This window comes from Phasianus colchicus, chromosome 25, assembly GCF_987193195.1.
Source record: "Phasianus colchicus chromosome 25, bPhaCol1.hap1.1, whole genome shotgun sequence".
Taxonomy (NCBI): Eukaryota; Metazoa; Chordata; class Aves; order Galliformes; family Phasianidae; genus Phasianus; species Phasianus colchicus.
Window position 1 is genome coordinate 3,693,816 of NC_143460.1, and position 19,009 is coordinate 3,712,824.

A 19,009-nucleotide genomic window follows, 5' to 3' on the forward strand; every position below is an offset into this window, starting at 1 on the left:
CATATTTTCTAATATATGGGTGTCCTTTTTTTTTTTTTTTTTTTTTGCTACAGAGCCTCACAGCCAGCCTGACATTCTTACTTTCCACCTTTCAAACCAAAGCATTGTAATAGAACCTCATCAGAATGTTGCAGAATACATTCCAACACAACACACTAGAATGTTCCAGGACAGTGTGCCATAGAGCATTTATATCACATTAAAAAAGCATTTGGCTTAGATGTCATCCTTTTAAACACTTCCAGGTATTGATATTAAGACTTTTCAGTGTGCAGAATGAACTCTTACTTGCATGTATAACATTAACTGCAGCTTATGAGAGGTAGTAGTTCTGTCAAAGCCATCTAAATACAAAAGACAAATTAATACTAATAAATACTAAAGACAATTAATGGAACACTTGGTTTCTCAGGAGTAGATGTTCTGTGCTGCTTTAGCTGAAGTTTAGATTTCAAATTCAGTTCTGGAAGGACTCCCATATCTTGCTTTTAGATTCAATACAAGAAACTGCCATAGGAGGGCGCCAGAAAAATAAGTCAGAGATTTAATTCTTTATTTTAATTACTGACAGTTTTATTGTCGTTGTCTTTTACACTGTCTGCATATGAATAAGTAGTTTCAGAACCTTCAAAAAAAGCTGGAAGTGAGACATTTTTTAAAAATGCCATAGAATTACTAAGGAGTAATAAAAATAAATTACAGCATCGCAAAAAATGCATTTCACTTTGCCATAGAAGCTTTGCTTATTCCATTCTATACACATTATTTTACATGTTTTACAAGAGCCATGAGAAATAAAGTCACACAAACTAGGCAACACAACATACTAACCAAAGGCACTGCCAACAGTACTCAGCTTTAAGGAAGGGGCCCAATATGCCTGTCCTGGACATAACTGACTGCTGGGAATTCGAGTTTCAATATCTACCACTTCCAATGCCCCATATCTTTAAAAAATAAAAGAAAAAAAAATAAAAGAAAGAACCCTCCTCTTTGCAGGAGGTTTTCAGCAGCATTCACAGTCATTGCATAAGAAGCCATGCCTTCTACAGAATGTCAAAGACATGCTGGGTTCCAGGAAGGGAAGGGGAGATGGTCACCAGAACTCGAGTAGAAAACAACAGCAACCAGGAAAAATAATAATAATCTTTTTAAAACTTATAGCCAGAAAGATAAGGGATTTGAAAGCAAGCATCTGGGTCTTGTTTCTCAGAACCAGTGGCAGTTTCTACAGTGTTCTTACACTTGACTGAACAGAAGTATTTATACAGTGCTTTCAAGACTCAAAGCAGTGGATAAATGTTACTTAAATTACTTCACATGTGCATAGCAAAGTAATAAGTATTTTTATAAACAGGCAAACAGCCGCAGAGCATGAAAATTGCTGCTGTATTTGGGCTGCTGCCATGCTGTTAAAGGTCATCTGGGTAGAGAATACAGTACAGCTGGGAGGCCCTTCCTGCACCAGTGGCAGTGGAAACCCTTTTACACCACTGAGTAAGGCAAGAGCTGGAACTGAGCTTGCACCAAGTGGCATCTGTACAAAGTGAGGGCTGTAAGTGATGCAGTTACTCTCATACCTTTATAAACATACTCAAGTATAAATCTGGGGGTGGGAGGGGAAAAAAGCCAAGCAGTCATCGTGCAGAAAGGAACAACAGTTCCTCTTCTCTCTCTGGACAAAAGCAGCCTGCAGGGACCTGGGGGAGCACTGCCAAGGCTTTGGCAAAAGCCCCTTCCAACCTCCTCCTTAGCCCAAATGTAAAGTTTTCACACTTCAGGAAAAATAAAAGGCACTGAGGTACATTTTAGACTCTTCCAAATTGTCTCCATCACCTGTTCCCTAATAACCTGTTCCTTCCCACTTCACATGGGTGGGAGTCACTCGAATCACCAGGAGCATTTCACATGCTCCATCTGAATCCAGCTAGTTTTCATGTTCACTTTTCACACTGTGCTGCACCGTCCTCTGAACAGAGGGAAGATGGAACGTGCAGCGTGCTCAGTACAAAGTGCTGAAAGTAAACGTGGGGAAATCACCTCTGGGATTGGCATCCCCATAGCATCCCTTGCACCAGGAAGGGAGAAAAGAGGTGGGAGAGCAGCACACGGGGGGTTCAGCAAGAGGAGGCATGGTGCAAGGAGGTGGTGGCAGGAAAGCATCTCAGGTTTGTGGTTCCCTTGCTCTTCCTGGTGCTAAGGATCTCCTGCACCACGTCCACAACCCAGCCTGGGTTGGAGCTCCTCTCCCTCCTGCCAGACCCCTTCACAGCTCAAAATGGGTCTGATGGGTGAAAGAGGGGTTTGAGCTTCCCTGCAATCATCTGCTGGCTGTGTATTGCTCAGGTTTCTATGCAGAACCACCATCCCACACCCCCACCTTCATGCTTTTCTCTTAAAACATAGGTCCCAATTCCTACAGAGTAGAAGACTCGTAACATACAGGCTAGCTCAGCTAAGCATCATGGATATTTGCTCAAATTCAAGTCTGTTTTCAAAGTTAATTAGAAACAAAATAAATGACTTTCCCTGGAATGAATATCACTTACCGAAGGAACATCAGGGTGTTGCAGCTGCCATGACTGCATTTCCCACCTTAGCCTTGAACAAGCCTGTCTGGCATTGGTTACAGCTGCAACACCCGCATGGGTCGGTGCACCAACCTCTGTGTCATCTGCTCCTTCCTGTGCCCTGCTTAAGAAATGAGAACTGGGCCACGTGGGCACACGCAATGCAACTGCAGAACCGTAGCAAGAGAGCTGCTGGGAGGAGCGTGAGCAGCTCAGCCAGCTCTTCCTGCTGGGTTCAGCATTGCCCACACAGCTGCTCAGCACATCCCAGCAGCTCTGGTGCAGACGTCCCATTCTTCGGCTGGCTCTGGTCCTGGGATATGAGGTTTCAAAAGAAAGAAACACAACGTGTCCGTGTAATGGGTGCTATGTCCTTAATGGAGGGATGAAGTGAGAGGGTGACCACCAAAAGATGTCCTGAGAAGAGTCTGTTCGTTTTAAGAACAACACGTAGCTTAGTCTGACTGCCGGTGTGCCCTGAGGGTTAGCCAGGTTTGTCTCCAGCCTCTTTCAAGCTCTGCTGCAGTCTCTGTTTGAACTTCTCATACTTCCTTTTCACTTGCTGGATTTTGTCCTTCTCTTCTTTGTCCAGGATCATTAAGAAGTTTTGTAGCTCTGGGATGGAGAACGCATCCCACTGCAGGAACAGCAAAGCAGAGGCAAAGTGAGCATGCATAATTCACCCTATGGCTTTTGTAGCTTTTTTCTGAATCTTAGAGGATCAGTGGATGACACTGAAATGTGACCTGATCTGCAGGCAGCAAATTCTCCAAGCATCACTGTGAGAGCACCAGGACAAGGAGCCATGAAGGACCAGACCAGCCCTGAGCCCACACAGCCATGGATTCAGTAGGAATCTGAGCTTGGATGAATGAAAGCTCCCATGCAGGCACTGACATCTGAATGAGTCCCAGCAGGGAGCACTGCCATGGCATAAAGCTGTGCTCATCACCTGGGCATCCCAAGCTTCTAGTTAAACTCACGGATTACTTATGGCAGCATTTAGCTGAATCTGATTACTGAGGTTTAACTCTAGGATACCACCGTAAATAGATGGCAGGTTTTATTTTTAAATCAGTGTAATTCAGAAGCAACAAATGACCCAGAGAGATATTTCCTCAAAGCAAGACACAAGCAGTCTGATAAGTTTGGGGAACGGCTGGAATCAAACAACACTTTAGGAGATAAAACCAACAGTGTCAGAATGGGGAGAAGCCTGGCTCACTCCTGCTACCCATGCTGGGAACCTGCAGGTCCACCCCATTGCCAAACACTACAATTTCATGCACAAACCAAGGGAAGGAACCCCAGACATACCTCCACTTCCCCGGTCTCGTTCTCTTTCAGCACAAAGCTGAGCACGTCGGTGTCAGGGCCGGCCAGCAGCCGCAGGTACAGCGGGAATTCAGTGAGGGGCAGCTTCTGCAGGAGGACTGCAGGGGACAACAGACAGCATTGTGAGCCCTGCGGAGCCCGGAGGGAGGCTTGGAACAGTGGCGTGGGCTTTGGGAGCAGTCTGTGCTGCTCAGGGCTGTTGTCAAGGCACTGAGCATCTATCAGCGATCTGTGTTGGGGCATGGGAGTGGTTGAGGGAATTGGGATGGAGGGTCAGGTTGGATATGAGGGAAAATTCCTCCTCTGAAAGAGTGGTGATGCTGTGGCGCAGCTGCCCAGGGAGTGAGGGAGTCACCATCCCTGGGGATGTTCCCATTCCTGGGACGTTCCCTTCAGGGAACGTGGAGATGTGACACCAAGGCATGGTGGGATGGCTTGGGCTTAGGGATCTCTGAGGCTTTTTCCAACCTGAACCATTCTGGGGCTCTACAAACTCACCTTGCCCATCCTTCCGCATCTCCTTGAACAGCGCGAACTTCTGCGGGTTATCCACCACCATGAACTTCTTCAGCAGCCCCTGGATCACCTCGCTCACTGTGGTCGTGCTGCTGATGTGCAGCTGCTTGATGGCATCCAGAGGCAGGTAGAAGGACGTCCTCCTATCCGTGGTGTCTGCCAGGTTCACCTCCTTGAGGGCATCATAGATGGACTGGGGTCGGATCCCCGCCGGCACCGTCACCGGGCGGCGCAGCTTCAGGTGCACCTTAATGAAGCCTGTGTAGGTCCCATCATCACTCTGCACAATGACACACAGTGCTGGGTGAGTGACACTGCTCTGCACAGCTTTGGGACTTCTGGCCATGATGCAAGAAGCAACTGGTAATTTAGGGTTAGTCACTGCTGATTTCTTTCTCTTCCTTCCACTCCGCGGTGACTCACCTCCTCCTAGAGCTATGCTGTCTTACTTTACATCAACATTGCTACAAGTTGGTTATGGAAACTATCATAAATCGCAGTTAAATGAGGGTTTTCAAGCTCTGGGAACCCCTCACGCACAGTGGAATGTCATGTTTTTAACCCCCCTGTTAGAGGATTTTCACTTCTCTATGTAGTAATTCATAACTCAAGATCAGCTTGTTAGAAATTGTTCCAATCTTGACTATTTTAAATAAGCTTTAGGCTGACTTTCAGACATCAGCAGGAGGTTACAGAGCTGCTGTTTGGGAAAGCTCTGCGATTTAACCTGGTGCTTCACAAAGCCTTTCCCACTGCTCTGTGAGAACACCTGAAATTTGCACCTCTGTGGCACTTGTAAATCAGATCCTACTTTTCACCGTGCATCCTCACAGCTTTGCTCAAGGTGGGAACAAGTCTGCAATGGAAACCCACCCCCATCTATTGGTGGCAAGTGGCTCTCAGCTATCACTGACCACAGCTTATGGGTGTTCCCAGCTGAGATGAACATGAGAGCAATACCCACCAGCTTCATCAGCAGGCAGTTTGTAACTTTTGCATTGTATTTTTCGATCTTCTCTTTGATCTCCTCAACAGTTGGAGGCTCTGGTTTTTCTTCTACAGCTTTTGTTACATTCTGGAAGAAGAGGAGATGGCGTCAGTGGGTTTGTTTGGGGGTAATGCTGCATCCAAACAGCTCTGTCTTGCTGGGAAATGCACAAACAGAACATTGCAGGAGCTCAGGGAGGAGCTGCTCCAGGACATGCTCTGCTGAGTGCAGCACAAGTAGAGGAAAGCCTCTCCATAGTGCTCCTCTGGCACTGCAGAGACATTTTGGTTGTTTTTTTTTTTTTAAATAGAAAAACAAATATAGAAAACTTCAGCTAAAATAGAGCTTTCAGCACTCCGTACAGGAGAGCAGAATTTCTCTGGCAGCGGCAAAGCGTGAAAGATGAATTAGAGAAAAGGGACACGTGGTGAAGGCACAGAGCTCCACGCAGGGCTGCTGCAGTGCACAGTGCTGTGCTGATCCCATGGTTTGGGGAACCTCATCTCAGGATGCATCTCACAGAGCCCCGGGGACGTGCTGCTGCTGCAGATGGCTTCGTGCAGTGATGGGGTTTGCAGGCTCATAGAGAGCCTGAGCAGTGCTCCCACCTTCCATATGCCAAGCACAAGGCATCGGCTGCAAAGGCCCACAGATTCCCTTGGGAAGGAAATGTCAGGATGCAATCCCACACATGGAGCAGTCCAACACATGGAGCCCAGGCATCCACAGGCACTGCAGGAACACGGAATCCAAAACGCTCTGTTCCAAAACCCCGCTGTGAGGACAGAAAGGATGCTCCAGCACATCTAAACAGGCCCATTGCATTCCCACCCCAAGGTGCAGGGAAGTCCAGTCCCCAGGTGCCAGCACTCCATGCCCCGGGGACACAGAGGGGACAGAATCTCATGGCCTGAAGTTGAAGCTGCACATCTTCTGCCTGCTGTGTGGGCTGCCTCTGAAGTTGACATGAAGAGATGAGCTATGGAGGCTGATAGGGCTCAGAGCAAGAAGGGCAAGCTCCACAGGGAAAACAAGAAAGCATGGAAAAAGTAACTTAAGGAGCAAAGCCCTGCACTTCTCAGCCTTCATTCCAAGATCTGGACAGTTTTTCTTCCCAGGTGCAGATGGAGAAGGAGGCCCACATCCATCAGATGAGCACACCATAGGCAGCATCGCCCCAGGCTAACTGTGGCATTTCTTTCAGGAGGAGAATCAAGTGCTGGACAAACAACAGCTCTGGTCACAATCTGGCAGAACAGCTCCAGCTTTGGGATTCGAGAGCCTCAGATTCATTCAAGTCATTCCCCAAAGCAGATGTCTCAACTTCTGCTCAAGGCTGACAAACAGCACAAGACCTCTGGAAGCAGCAGTAACCCAACAGAAGAGCATTGATGTTGTCTTACATTCTCCTTCTTGTTCACTGCCTTAAAAAACTAAAAGCAAAACTTGGCTGCGGTATTCAAGAACTGCACACCAACACTCCTTTATCACACTGGCAATCTCAGCTCCACAATCTGCCATAAGACACATCAACACTGCAGTCTACTGACTGCAGTAGGTCTTAAATGCACGCATAGAGCTGCATCCCTCCATCTGCAGGGTGTTGCCCTGGCCCTACTGCAGCCACATTGCACACAGACCATGCGTGTGCTGCACTGTTTTCATAGCACAAACCCCACCCAGTGCAGACCAGCACCCTCCAAACGTGCACAACAAAAGCAAATAGATCAGCTCAGCTCGCCTCAGTTCTCATCTACACTGCAGCAGCTTGGAACAGCCAGAGCAACACCTGAAAGAGCTGTGATGCTGGAAGGGAGACTGCAACGTGCTGTGCTGCACCAATGCTGCAGCAAAACACTGCTGGAAAAAGGTTCTCTCTTCCCCTCACTGACACTGTGGGAGTGATGCTTTGCCCACATGCCTTCCTGTGCACGCAGGGACATAGCACACAGCAGGACCCAGCCTGGAAGGAGCCATGCTGCTCCCTACATTGAGCAGCATGGCTCATGAGCAATGAGACATCAGCTGTGCGTTGCTCTTCATGAACCTGTCCACACCTCCGGTGTTGCAGTTTCTGCTGCAGAATGCACGGTTACCACTGAAGGAAGAAAAACAGAAGCTCTTAACCATCAACCGTTGCCACATTTCCTGTTATATGGGGACAGGATGAAACAAACTGCAAACAACAGAAGCTCACGGTAACAACCCCAGGGGCACTGCTGAGCCCATGGGACCAGGACAGAGCAACGTAGTTGGGGGGGGAGAAAAAAATAACCCCAAACCCTTTGCACCCTCATGGCACAGCAAAGCGTGGGATGCAGGGCCACGCAGCATGGAGATGAGCTCACATCCTCCTGCCATGCAGCTCCTCCTCTAACCAGCACTGCTCCTCAGATGTAAGAAATGGGTGAGCTCGTGACAGACTGCTATGGGGGAAGGCAAAGCCCTGGGGCCATCGTGACTGTGGTGACATGCTCTCAAAAGAGAGATCTGGAGCCAACAAAGAACCGCTCTGCCTCGGTGACCGACTTCTGTATTTATCCATTTGCAAAGATGCTGCTGGGGGGAGAAGTGCTCCACTTCCAGCTAGAGAGCATCCTTCCCACAGCCTTCTGCAGGAACCAAACCCAAACAAAAGCCCTTCCTAAGGTCAGCAGCCCCGCACCCTGCTGTACCTGGTGCCAGCGCTGTTCTATGGGGACAGCACCCCAACCCCATTGCTCCCCTCCCTCACAGCTCCCCAAGGTGTTGCTGTGGGGTGAGATTTGTGAGATAAGATCTGCACGTTTCGCCACCCTCAAGAAGTTCAGACAAGGCAATGTTGTTTACTGTGGGGCTCAGAGGAAAAGGCAGAAAGCAGCTCTAGAGAAAGGGAAAAGCCTCGCAGTACATTCAGAGAGGTTAGCAGCAAGCTGTGGGCTCAGGCATTGATTGCCATGGAGATTTCACTTGGAAACAGCTGTTCTGCCACCTCTGCTTTTAACTTTAGTTAAAAATAAACAGGATGTTCCTGACACCAGCAGCTCCTGATACCACCTGGAGAGGAGAGACAGGGGGACAGAGCGATGCAGGGCACACAGGAGATGTGCCCTGTGCATGCATCCTTCTGGGACCACTTCCCTACCGAGCCAAGCTGCAATCTCACCTCCTGCACCTGCAAGCCCTACTCCTTTCCTCCACCAAAGTCCTGCAGACAGCTTCCACCCCCAGCCAGAAAAAAGCTGGGGACCACCTCCACCCACATTGCTCAGCAACACTGCTGGGGCAGCCAGTGTCGTGTTTTTTCATGAGCAGGTCGTGTTTTTCATGAGCAGTGTCGTGTTTTTTCATGTTCCATGTAACCCTAGCAGACTCCATCTTCTCCAGCAACCACCACTTCCAGCCCCCAGCAGAGGAGCCTGGCCAGAAGGCACCGCAGCACCTGAGCATCCTTGTGAAGGAGAACATACAGGTAGGGGGCCAGGCTGGAGGAGCTGCAGTGCCCGAGCACAGTGAGAAGCAGCACTGCACCATGGTTGACATCGTAATCTCGTACACCTCCTACACAAATGAATCATCAGATGACATTTAGAAAGCAGCAGTACGTGTTGGTAATCATAGCGAGAGGCGGCGGACAGGAAGATCCCACGTTAAACCCAAGGGAGAATTTCTTCAAAAAAATTGTTATTTGCAATGTTACTCTGATGGAATGCCCTGCAGGGATCACAGCCCAGGTCATCAGGAGAGGAGCCCCAGCCCTGTGCTGCAGAAATGGAAACCCACAGCACCTGCTGGGGGCTGGAAGCCATCAGCCCCATGCATGCCAGCACAGCACAGCCATGAGCAGAGCAGTGCTGCTGATTTTGGTGACCCCAGGCTCTCCTGGAGCTCTCTCAGTGCCCTCATCACCGCTGTCCCCCGCCCAACATCTCATCTCTCAGCACTTCAGGGCTTTTCCTGAGTAAAACCCCACTTCCGCAGCAGCTTCTGCTCTCCTTCTGCTTTTCTGCTCACTTCTGGTTGGGGCAAAGTTTACAGCAGGGATGTGTTGCTGTATTTTTAAACTAAACATTTCAACATGAGGCAGTTCTGCGCATTTTCTGTGTTACTGATGTCACAGATCTCACCCCGCAGTGACACTGCCCAGGCAGTGCTCTCCCCAAGGGCAGCACCACACACCCAGGTAAGGATGGGATCCATCCCTGCAATCACCACTTTGCAGATGAATTTGGTCCTGGAACTCCCCCATCTCACTGCCAACCCAACAGGTGCAGTTTGCACAGTGGCCAACACTTTTTTGGGGCCAAACCACAGGACTCTGGCTGGGATTCTAACCCAACAACCACAGCTGCAACCCCCAACATTCGGAGTCGGTTCCTCCTCTGCGAACCCTCCAGGAAGGAGGCAAAGAAGTATCGAAAGGCTGAGAAATCCTGCAGCAGAGCAAAGCCCTGCAGCGAGCCTGCAGGAGGCAGGCAGGGCCGCTTCAAGCTCACAGCGAGCAAATTCCAGCAGCACCTGCAGCCAAACGTGCCCAGAACCCACCACCACCCCCCGCTTCGCACAGCCCTCCTCGCTGCAGTTGCTGAGCCGTTACCTTGGCGGGGCCCTTGCTCGGAGCGCTGCGGAAGAAAGAGGTTTTAGCCGTGAAAAAGCAATCCTCGAGGTCTTCATCCAAGCTGCAGTACCCGCTGCTCATGCTGCTGCCGATGGTCATCGAAGGCGGCCCCGCAGCGCTCACATCCCGCACTGCCCGCCGCTCATCTGCAGCTCCCACTGCTCATCATCCGCAGCGATCGCTCCCGAATTCGGGTAAACCTTCCTTCTCCTCCTCCACCGCCTCCGCGCAGCATGGAGCGGCCGCCGTGCCGTTTCGCCCCCAGCTCGCTGCTCAGCATCGCCTCCCCCTTCCTGCTGCGCAGCGCGCCCGCTTCCTCATTGCAAAATTTCTCACCCTGAGAGCAGGGATGAGGTGCTGGGCAGCTCCGGAGCTTCCCGTGGGGCTGATGCTTGGAAACGTGTCCTCGATGCGGAGCTCACAGAGCGCGTTGCTCCTTCCCTGCGTCCTTAGAGCTGAGCTGGGAAACAAACCCAGGCTGGAGCGAGGGATGCTCGCAGAGATGCGCTGCCCCAAAAACAGGTGGGGAAGGGGTAGGGAGTCCGGGGCAGCGCTGTGCAGGGGGCAGCGGGTGCCCCTCTGCTCTGCCGATGCTTTGGGAGCAGCGGTTCCAGCAGAGCCGGCTCCAGGTGTGGGTGCAAGCCAGGGAAATGCCGCCCAGCTCCTTCACCCCCATTTGCAGCAATCCCCTCACTGCAGGGGGATAAAAACTTGTGCTCAGTAACTCAGCCTGGCGCAGACCCCTGGCTCGGGGCTGCTCCCATCCCCTGGTGTAGATAAGGAGGCTTCAGGCTGCTTTCTAGTTATGCTCAAGCTGTAAATATTTGGAAACTTTACAGTCAGGGAATGCATTTCTCTTCTCCTCTGCAGCACTGTGGCTGCAGTTCCTGCAGTGGCTCGCAGGGCATCCTATCAACAGAGCAGGAGATCCAAACAGACCTGACCCCCAGCCCCACACTCTCCACTGTCAGCACCCCTCTGTGCACCATTCTTTGTGCCCAGCTCACCACCAGCACATTCCAGACCCAATTCCAGCTGTGCACCACGAACACAACAGCACTGCACAGTGGGAGGTGCAACGTCTGCATCGCAAACACGGAAGGAGAGAATCCAGATGGCACCTTTACAAAGCAACTCATAACACTGCAAAAAAGCAAAGCTCTCCTCATAGCAACATGCACACTTCTGCAGTTGCATGGTGGCATCAGCCTCCACAGCCTGGCTGGGCTATATTATATGTAGGAGGGAAATAGGCTTAAATCAAACGTGCAGGGCATGAGCTGAACCAAATGCTGTGTCAGGTGTAGAGTTGGGTCAGCACCAAAGCCTCAGCTCAGGGCATTCTGGGGTTACAAAAGGAGGGAGCTGCCTATGGCAAAGCTTCCCAAGCAGCCTGGACTTTGCCATCACAGCCCTGTGCCTGGAGATCACCACTGGTAACACCAAGACTGAAGATCTGATTCGAAGCCTTTCTTCTTGCAGGAAATCCCAGGTGCTGCAGCCCCAGGGCTGAGCCCAGCAGAGGCTGCATTGGCTGCACTGCATCCAGGGAGAGCAATCCAGGACCCAAATGCAGCACACTTAAGTACCTTGCTGGATCAAGGCCCAGATTATTAATGCTTGGTATCCCATGCCAACAGGACTTTACTAACTTTCTCCAACGCTCCTGCTTTGCTTACATTTGATAATGCTATTTACTGGCTGCCAGCTACACCAGCCATGGCGTTTCCCACATTCCCACCGTGCTGTTCCCCATTACCCCAGTGTATTCTGGCATCTATTCCCTTTTTCTTTTCTTCTCGCTGGGGCTGTGATGGGAGGACATCAGGAACACATCAGTGATGAACTGATGAGTGCCCCGTGGTTGTTATCAGAGCCATCGATAACCCCTCACTGCTTTCATCACCCTGAAGAGGAAACAAGCCTTTAATCTTACTAAAAATCACACTTTTCTAACACTGATGGGGGGAAATCCACTGACACATGGGGAAGATGCAAAGAAACACACCCATGGCCTCATTCCCTTAGAGAACTCAAGGGGGAAGCCATCCAGCCCAGCAGCATCTCACAGCAGCACCAAGCATGCAGTGCTGCCTTTAGATGCATTCCATGCCAGAACCTTCTGGAGCAGCCTGGTGTACAGTGCATGTCCCTAACCCAGACTGGGGAGCCTCAGTTCCCCCAGAATTACTGGAAGACACGAAGCCAGAGCTCACTGCCAGACCCTCACTTGCGTTTCTTCTGCATCTTGGCAGAATGCACCTTCACTTCTCCTCCTGTGCCACGCAGTGCTTTGCATCCATGAGACACCTGCACCTACATTTAAAGGCAGGGGAAAGGGGCAATGTACACCACCTCCTCCCACCAGACGATGTGCACAAGATACACAGGGATATAGGGAATTTATTAGCAAGCATCACTGGGGGCCACAGGCTGACCTCTGCAACAAAATCTCATCCTGCTAAGAGCAAGGAATGGGGTTTAGAGAGAGGCTGACCACCATGAGGGCGTACCTGGCTGCAGGGGAGCACAATGGTGCCCTCAGGAGAGAGCTGCCCAGGGTCAGGCCGGCGACAGTCCAGCTGGACGAGGCTGTGACACTGCTGGTGGCACGTGTACCTGCAGTCTGAGAGAGAACAGAGCCATGCTGTGATGGGAGAGCAGCCAGGAGCCCCAGGTCCTCCCCACTGTGCACCACCAGCACCAATGGGTGCTGCCTGCAGCCACATCCCCCGAGTGCAGCTATTACTCCTCCCTCTCCAGCAGCCCTTCCACCCTTTTAATTTTTAACAGCCCTACAAACAGCATTCAAACATTTTTTTTTACACAACCCACAATTCCAGCACGGTCACTGACCTGTTGGCTATCCAACATCCCAAAAAAATAACACTCTCACCAGAGCAGAGGTCCCCTCTGCAGGAAAACCTTCCTTTCCCTCCATTATTTTTTGGCATTTGGGTCATTGCTTTCGAACCTCTCAGACTTGCAGAAAGCAAAGTGACATCCCATGTTCTCTCTCACTGGAAATGCCTGCTCCTATCAGGGAATTCCTGGGCAGGAGCAGAGCATTGGTGCTGTGGGAGCAGTGCCTGGGGCAGAGCATCTCCCCCAGGGGAACCACTGATTGTTTAACGCTCATCCGACACCAGCTGCCATCCTCCCATTCCCAGTTGGTTGTCTCAAGGCTGAGAAAAAAAGCAAGGGGGTCTTTTTATTTATTTTTAGCCCCCTCCCACACACACTTTTTAATTATTATTTTAATTAGGGATAAGCCAAGCAGTTGCATGGTAATGCAATGCATGACCTTTGGAACAGCTGGAGCAGCTGCTCAGTGGGACGTTTGCCAGCTCTGTGCTGGAGGTTCCAAGCACAGCAGGCTGCGGCTGCAGCCCCACCTGAGCACCAACAACAGCAGCCCCCAAAGGCATCGCATTCAGACAGCCATCCCCAAGCACAGCCTGTGGGGTGGGAATGGTGGAGCATCCACATGTGGAGCAGTCTGTAGTGCGCAATACGGACCACAAATCACAGCTCCTGAGTCCACCTCTGGCACAGACCCATCACAGCCAGGCATTTCCCCACACGATTACAGCATGACACCTCCTTAGTCACCGCCGCCTATTAACAGCCCTAATCACCACTATCTGGTGGGCAGCACTAATTTTAGAAGCCCGGCACGGCCCTGGGAAGCAGCCACGTGACGGGGCAGGATTCCTCCCCTGCGACCGTGAGATCATTTCTATTCGAGTCAAACAAAGCCACTGTTGGAAACAGTTTCTTTAAAAAAGAAAACCTCCGAGCCTGATGGCAACATAGCAAGAAACTTTGGTGGCAGAAAGGAACTTCCCTCTGTATGCAGATAAAGTTTCTCAGAGTGATAACACTGGATGTGCCACCGAACCCCATCTGGATGTTCATCCATCTGCCTAAGCACAGCCTGCAGTCACCCTGCCCAGCCCCGTGTGCCATTGGCATCCTTTGCTATAACAGCATCAGGAGGTAACCTCAGCCACTGCACCACAGTGGGACCAGAGCACAAAGCAGCCACCGGGTGGGTGATGCTCCAAAGCCATTGCTTCCTAATGGAGCAGCTTCCCACCCAGGCACAGAGGTGTGCTGACACACCAGGACCATTCCTGAGCAGCACAGCTGAGGCATGAGACACTTCCAGCTGCGCTGTATGCAATCCCATTCCCCCTCATTAGCAACCAGCAGACACCCAAACGCAGCCCTTACCTCTCAGCAGTGAGTCCTCCCTGCTCAGCCTCCGCGAGCAAGACTTGGGTTTGGGAAACCCGAATATTTTGTAGATTCTCTTTGTGATGATCCCAAAGCAGGCAGCTGTCCCTGCTCTGCCCTCCGACATCCTCAGCAGAGGGACCAACGCTCCCAGGGCAGCTCAGTGCTGCACAGAGCAGTGCCTGCCTCCACGGAGCCTTATCCCATGGAGATAAAGCATTGACATGAGCCATCGGGGATCTATTTGACAGATCTTTTTTTTTTTTTTTTTTTTTTTTTTTTTTTTTTGGAACAATGAAGCAATGCACAGCTTGGGGCTTATGCACCTCAGGGCTCGTCGTGTTCACTATGGAAAAGTTTCTATTTCTGGGGCTTTTTACTCGATAAGATAAAACGACCCAACGGAAGAGATTAGAGTGGAGAGCAGGCGCAGGACCCAGCCGTGCTGGGAGGTCCCTTTCCAACATCCCCACTTCTCTGCTTTTTCCCTGCAGTTGTCTAAAGCCTCCAATGTTGAATCAAACATTAGATCTAAAGAAATCCACTGAGATTGACTATGTGAGCAACACTGACTTGAGCCCTGCCAGGTTTTTGGATCAGTGCTGCAGTTTTCCTGTAGCATCCATCATTTCTAGCCACGCAAGGTGTTGGATGATGCCCATGTCCACCCCATCACCCAACAAAGGGCTTTAAACCCATCACCTCACCACCTCTGTATCACAGCCATCCCCACACCAATGGGGCAGGTTCCCTGCATCCTGCACAACACATTCTTCCTATTTCATCCATTAGTGTTGCAAAGATAAAAGCTCACTCAATTTCCCCAAACGTCACACCAAGCAACACAGGATAATGCACAGGAATTCCTTCCTCACCCCTCAAAATCCCCCAACCCCGCAGCTACACACACATCCCTGCTTCCCAACCCAGACCATCAAGCTCAGTTACACCAGAAAGACCAGGAAAGGAAGAAGACACAGCCCAAACCTCACCTGGGGAACCAAAGCCACCGCTGGTGTCTCTCTCCATAAACACGAGATGGGAAGGCAGCTGCAAAGGGTGACCCAAGGACCTGAGCCCCCCCCCAGGACAGCAGCAGCCCCTGCCCGTGCTGAGTCCCCCAGTGAGCAATGCCTGCTGTGGGCAGGATGTGCCCTGCACCCTCCCCACTGCCCTCATCCTCAGCCAGTGCTGCTGGGAGGACAAGAATCTGCCCAGTCCAGACAGAGGGAAGCCCCAATACTGTGGGTCCTGGGAGCTGGTGGCAATTATTGTTTACTATGATGAGAGCAGAGATGGGAGGGAGTGCAGGAAGGAGACATGGGAAATCCTCACAGCCAAAGCACTGCTGGGGTGGGCAGAGCTCCCCATCCCAGAGCCCAGCATGGAGCACCCACACCTGCTAAAGAACTCCTCATCTTAAAGAAACAGCCATTCAAGAACCTGTAATGGCAGAGCTGCAGTTCACGAGGTAGAAAGAGAACTGCTGTGCGTTGTACCAGCCTCCTTCTCACCAAAATGGGTCCTGATCCAACAGTGCTCCACCACAGACTGAGCTGTGTGATCTTCCTGCAAGGAAACCCCTGCAAGGAAACCCCTTGGCTGAGACCTGGTGGGTTAACATGATGTCCTGGGGTGGGATTGAGTCCATGGGATGAACCATGAGAGCAACAAACCAGGCAGGCTGTGGTCAGTCCAAGTGCAGGGGCACACCCAGCTCACCCCAGGTGTCTGATAAGCACAGCCCAGGAAATACACGGGCTGTAAGTCATGCCCTGCCAGAATGAGTGTGGACCCAAGGCTGGAAAACACCTGTGGCAAAAGCCCAGCCCACAATGCATGGAATAAGGGGAAGGAGAGAGCAGTGGGATGGCACTGCGGGCTGCAAGCAGCAGGAATTTCTTACTCAGCACCTGCACCGCCGGTGCTGCAAGGATGAGAAGTGGGGCACCCTGGGGGAACTGGCACAGAGCTGCAATGAAACGCTGTCAGTTCCTTTCAGTACCGAAAGGGAGCCTGCAAACAGGAGGGGAATCAACTCTTGGAAAGGGTTGATAACAGCAGGACAAGGGGAAATGGTTTTGAGGGAGGGAAGATTTAGGTTGGATGGCAGGGGGAAATTCTTTCCTATGAGAGTGGTGAGGTGCTGGAACAGCTGCCCAGAGAGGCTGTGGATGCCCCATCCATAGAGATGTTCAAGGCCAGGTTGGGGCCCTGGGCAGCCTATTTGGTATTAAATGGGGGGGTTGGTGACCCTACGTGTGGCAGGGGGTTGGAGCTTCGTGATCCTTGAGGTCTTTTTCAACCCTGGCCATTCTGTGATTCTGCATTCTTTGTACCAGCAGAGCTTCCAGAACTGAACCTTTCCACCCCCACCCCGGATATCCCTGATCAGAACCCAAATAAATCTCAGCACGGACTTGGAAGCCGCGTTGTCACCTCCACATTCCAACATCCGCGCTCCACCCCACCTGAACAAACACCAAAAAAAAAAAAACAACAAACCAACAGAGACAGATCTGCCGCAAGGGGAGGGTGATGGGTGCAGATGTTACAAGAATCCCCTGAAGTTTCCCTCCCTCCTAGCGATGACACTTCGTTGTTCGGGGAATTTTAGAGGCAGAACCATTCCCACAGTCTGACGGTTCTCAGAAGAAACAAAAAGGGAAGCAGTCACTTCAGGCTTCTTTCAATATCACTCGGAGAAGAGTCCTGGGAGAGAAATCCCTCAAAACACCTCTTTACAACACTCAGCATCACAAAGTGCTGCCAATTAACGTTTCAGATCGGGATTTTCAGAGCCCCGCACCCACCCCATGTGCATCCTCACCCCACGTGGAGCGGGGCCACGTTTCGCAGCCCCAGCTTTGCGCTGCCAGAACAAATTTCCTCATTAATTTGCACTGTCAACCAGCGACCGGGGAAGAACAAATGGATTCATTACCAAGATTAATTGCACTAGAAATACATCAGCATTCCTCATTTTCCTAGCAGTAGCACTGCTCGTTGTACAGCACTGACATTTGCACTACAGAGATGTGAAAGCTCAACCGAACCAGCAAGAAAGCTCTCATTCTCCCTTAGTTACCTGAAAACATTTTGCAGGGCACACTGCTTGGACAGGAGGAGCTCCACCCCCAGGCACTCCTAAGTTTGTAGGCTGTGAGCCCTTTCCCCATTCAGAAGGTATGGAATAACAAAGCAGCAGGTGCGACTTTTTAGCATTTACAGCTGATTTGTGGCACCTGCGTTGCTCATTTCTGCTGCCTGTAACGCAGGGCTGCCCACCCAGCACAGCCCAGTCCTTATGTCACCTCTCATGCAGTGATGCACACGGGCTGCATCTGCCCCAGAAATCCCCGTTCACGCCTCCCCCACCCCACAGACGATGGGAATATGAATCCCTCCTGCAGAACCAAGCGTTAACGCAGCCGATGGGAGCACCGCACGTCTTCCTAGATTGCTCCTACCGCTCGCCCCGGGGTTTGGAGCAGAGCGAGGTGCCCAACAAACGCAAGGGAGATGTACGTGCTATTTCTGGAAGGATTTAGCTCCACCGTAAGGCGACGAGCACGAGCCCTTCCTGCCCGATGAGCCGATAATCCCATCTCCCCCAGAAAAACCTCAACACCCGCACGGCCCCGCAGCCCCCCTTAAGAGAACAGCTCGACGAGGAGACCCGGGACCGGGAATGAGAGAGGGGGGACACGGAGCGGTATCGGAGGGCAGGGTGCGGGATGCGGTGCGGGGCAGAATTGCGGGACGGCAGCACTCACAGTCGCAGCGCAGGGCGCGCTCCCGCACGGCCGCTCCGCACAGATCGCACCAACCGCGGTGCGGGGCGCGGGGGACGAAACGGTGACCGCGGCCGCGTTCCGCCGCTTCTCGCGGAGACGCGAAGATGTTGCGCACGTCGGGTAACAGCCGAGGGGTCCCGCCGCGCCGCCGCAGCCGTCGAGCTGCCCTGGCACCGCCGGGGCTTCCCGGAGCTCGGCCGTTCCGAGGCTCCGAGTCGGGGGAAGCGGAGCCGGGCGGTCCCCGTCGCATGGAGCCGGGCGCGGAGGGGCTGCGGGATGGGGTGGGGGGGGTTCGGCCCCACCGGTGGGCACGGACGGAACGCCGCGGTGCGGGCTCCGGGAGGGCGGTGTGGCCGAGAGGGCGGGCGCGTTGGGCCGCCCCGGGGAGGAGACACGGAGAGGGGGTGGTGCGGGGAGCGGCCCCGCGTGGGATTTCTCGTGGTGACCCTCCCGGAGGAGCGACTTCTACCATGGGATCCATCGCGGTTGTACCCCCTCTTCCCCCTTTCTTCCCCGCAAGATTTCCCTTTAGGATTTCCCCGTGGAATCCCAACCCGCGCTGTTGTGAAACCTCTCCCCGCGGGACGCTCCTCCGCTCGGGACCGGGGACGTTGCATGCATACATCATCCTAATTCTGGTCCTGCAAATGGGGTGGGCAGCGTGCAGCACAGAGCTGTCCCCAGTGCACGCTGCAGGAGCACGGCGGCATCGCGTCCCATCAACTCCCATCCCATCCCCGGTTTTGCCCCTGCAGGAGCAGCGAGATCACCTCTCAGGTGCTGCTTTATATACTGAGCTGAAGGCGCAGACCCTCCTGCACAGAGCAGTGCATGGACCAGGCTCTAGGGACAGCTGGAACAAATTACCTTTCCCCTCTGAAACGACAGCAGGGCACCGGAGTGACGCTGAGGGCTGCGAGCCCAAGCAATTAGCTCTCCCAAAATGAGGCTTTTGTGGTTGTGGGAG

General features: G+C 52.2%; 1 protein-coding gene across 4 annotated transcripts; it reads right to left on the bottom strand.

Annotated features, from left to right (window-relative positions):
* Positions 1 to 81: 81 nt before the first annotated feature.
* RASSF5 (Ras association domain family member 5) lies at positions 82 to 19,005 on the bottom strand. 4 transcript variants are annotated; one of them, XM_031606012.2, is made up of 6 exons: positions 18,022 to 18,330; positions 12,520 to 12,632; positions 5,386 to 5,496; positions 4,404 to 4,701; positions 3,888 to 4,003; positions 82 to 3,207 (listed from the first exon to the last, which is right to left on the bottom strand). In XM_031606012.2, exons 1-6 carry the CDS (start codon positions 18,290 to 18,292, stop codon positions 3,055 to 3,057), a joined length of 1,062 nt encoding a protein of 353 aa, XP_031461872.1. In that variant the 5' UTR covers positions 18,293 to 18,330; the 3' UTR covers positions 82 to 3,054. The 4 variants fall into 4 exon arrangements, with proteins under 4 accessions (XP_031461872.1, XP_031461873.2, XP_031461874.1 ...); XM_031606013.2 differs by lacking the exon at positions 18,022 to 18,330 and adding an exon at positions 17,334 to 17,351; XM_031606014.2 differs by lacking the exons at positions 12,520 to 12,632; positions 18,022 to 18,330 and adding an exon at positions 9,986 to 10,663.
* Positions 19,006 to 19,009: the final 4 nt, after the last annotated feature.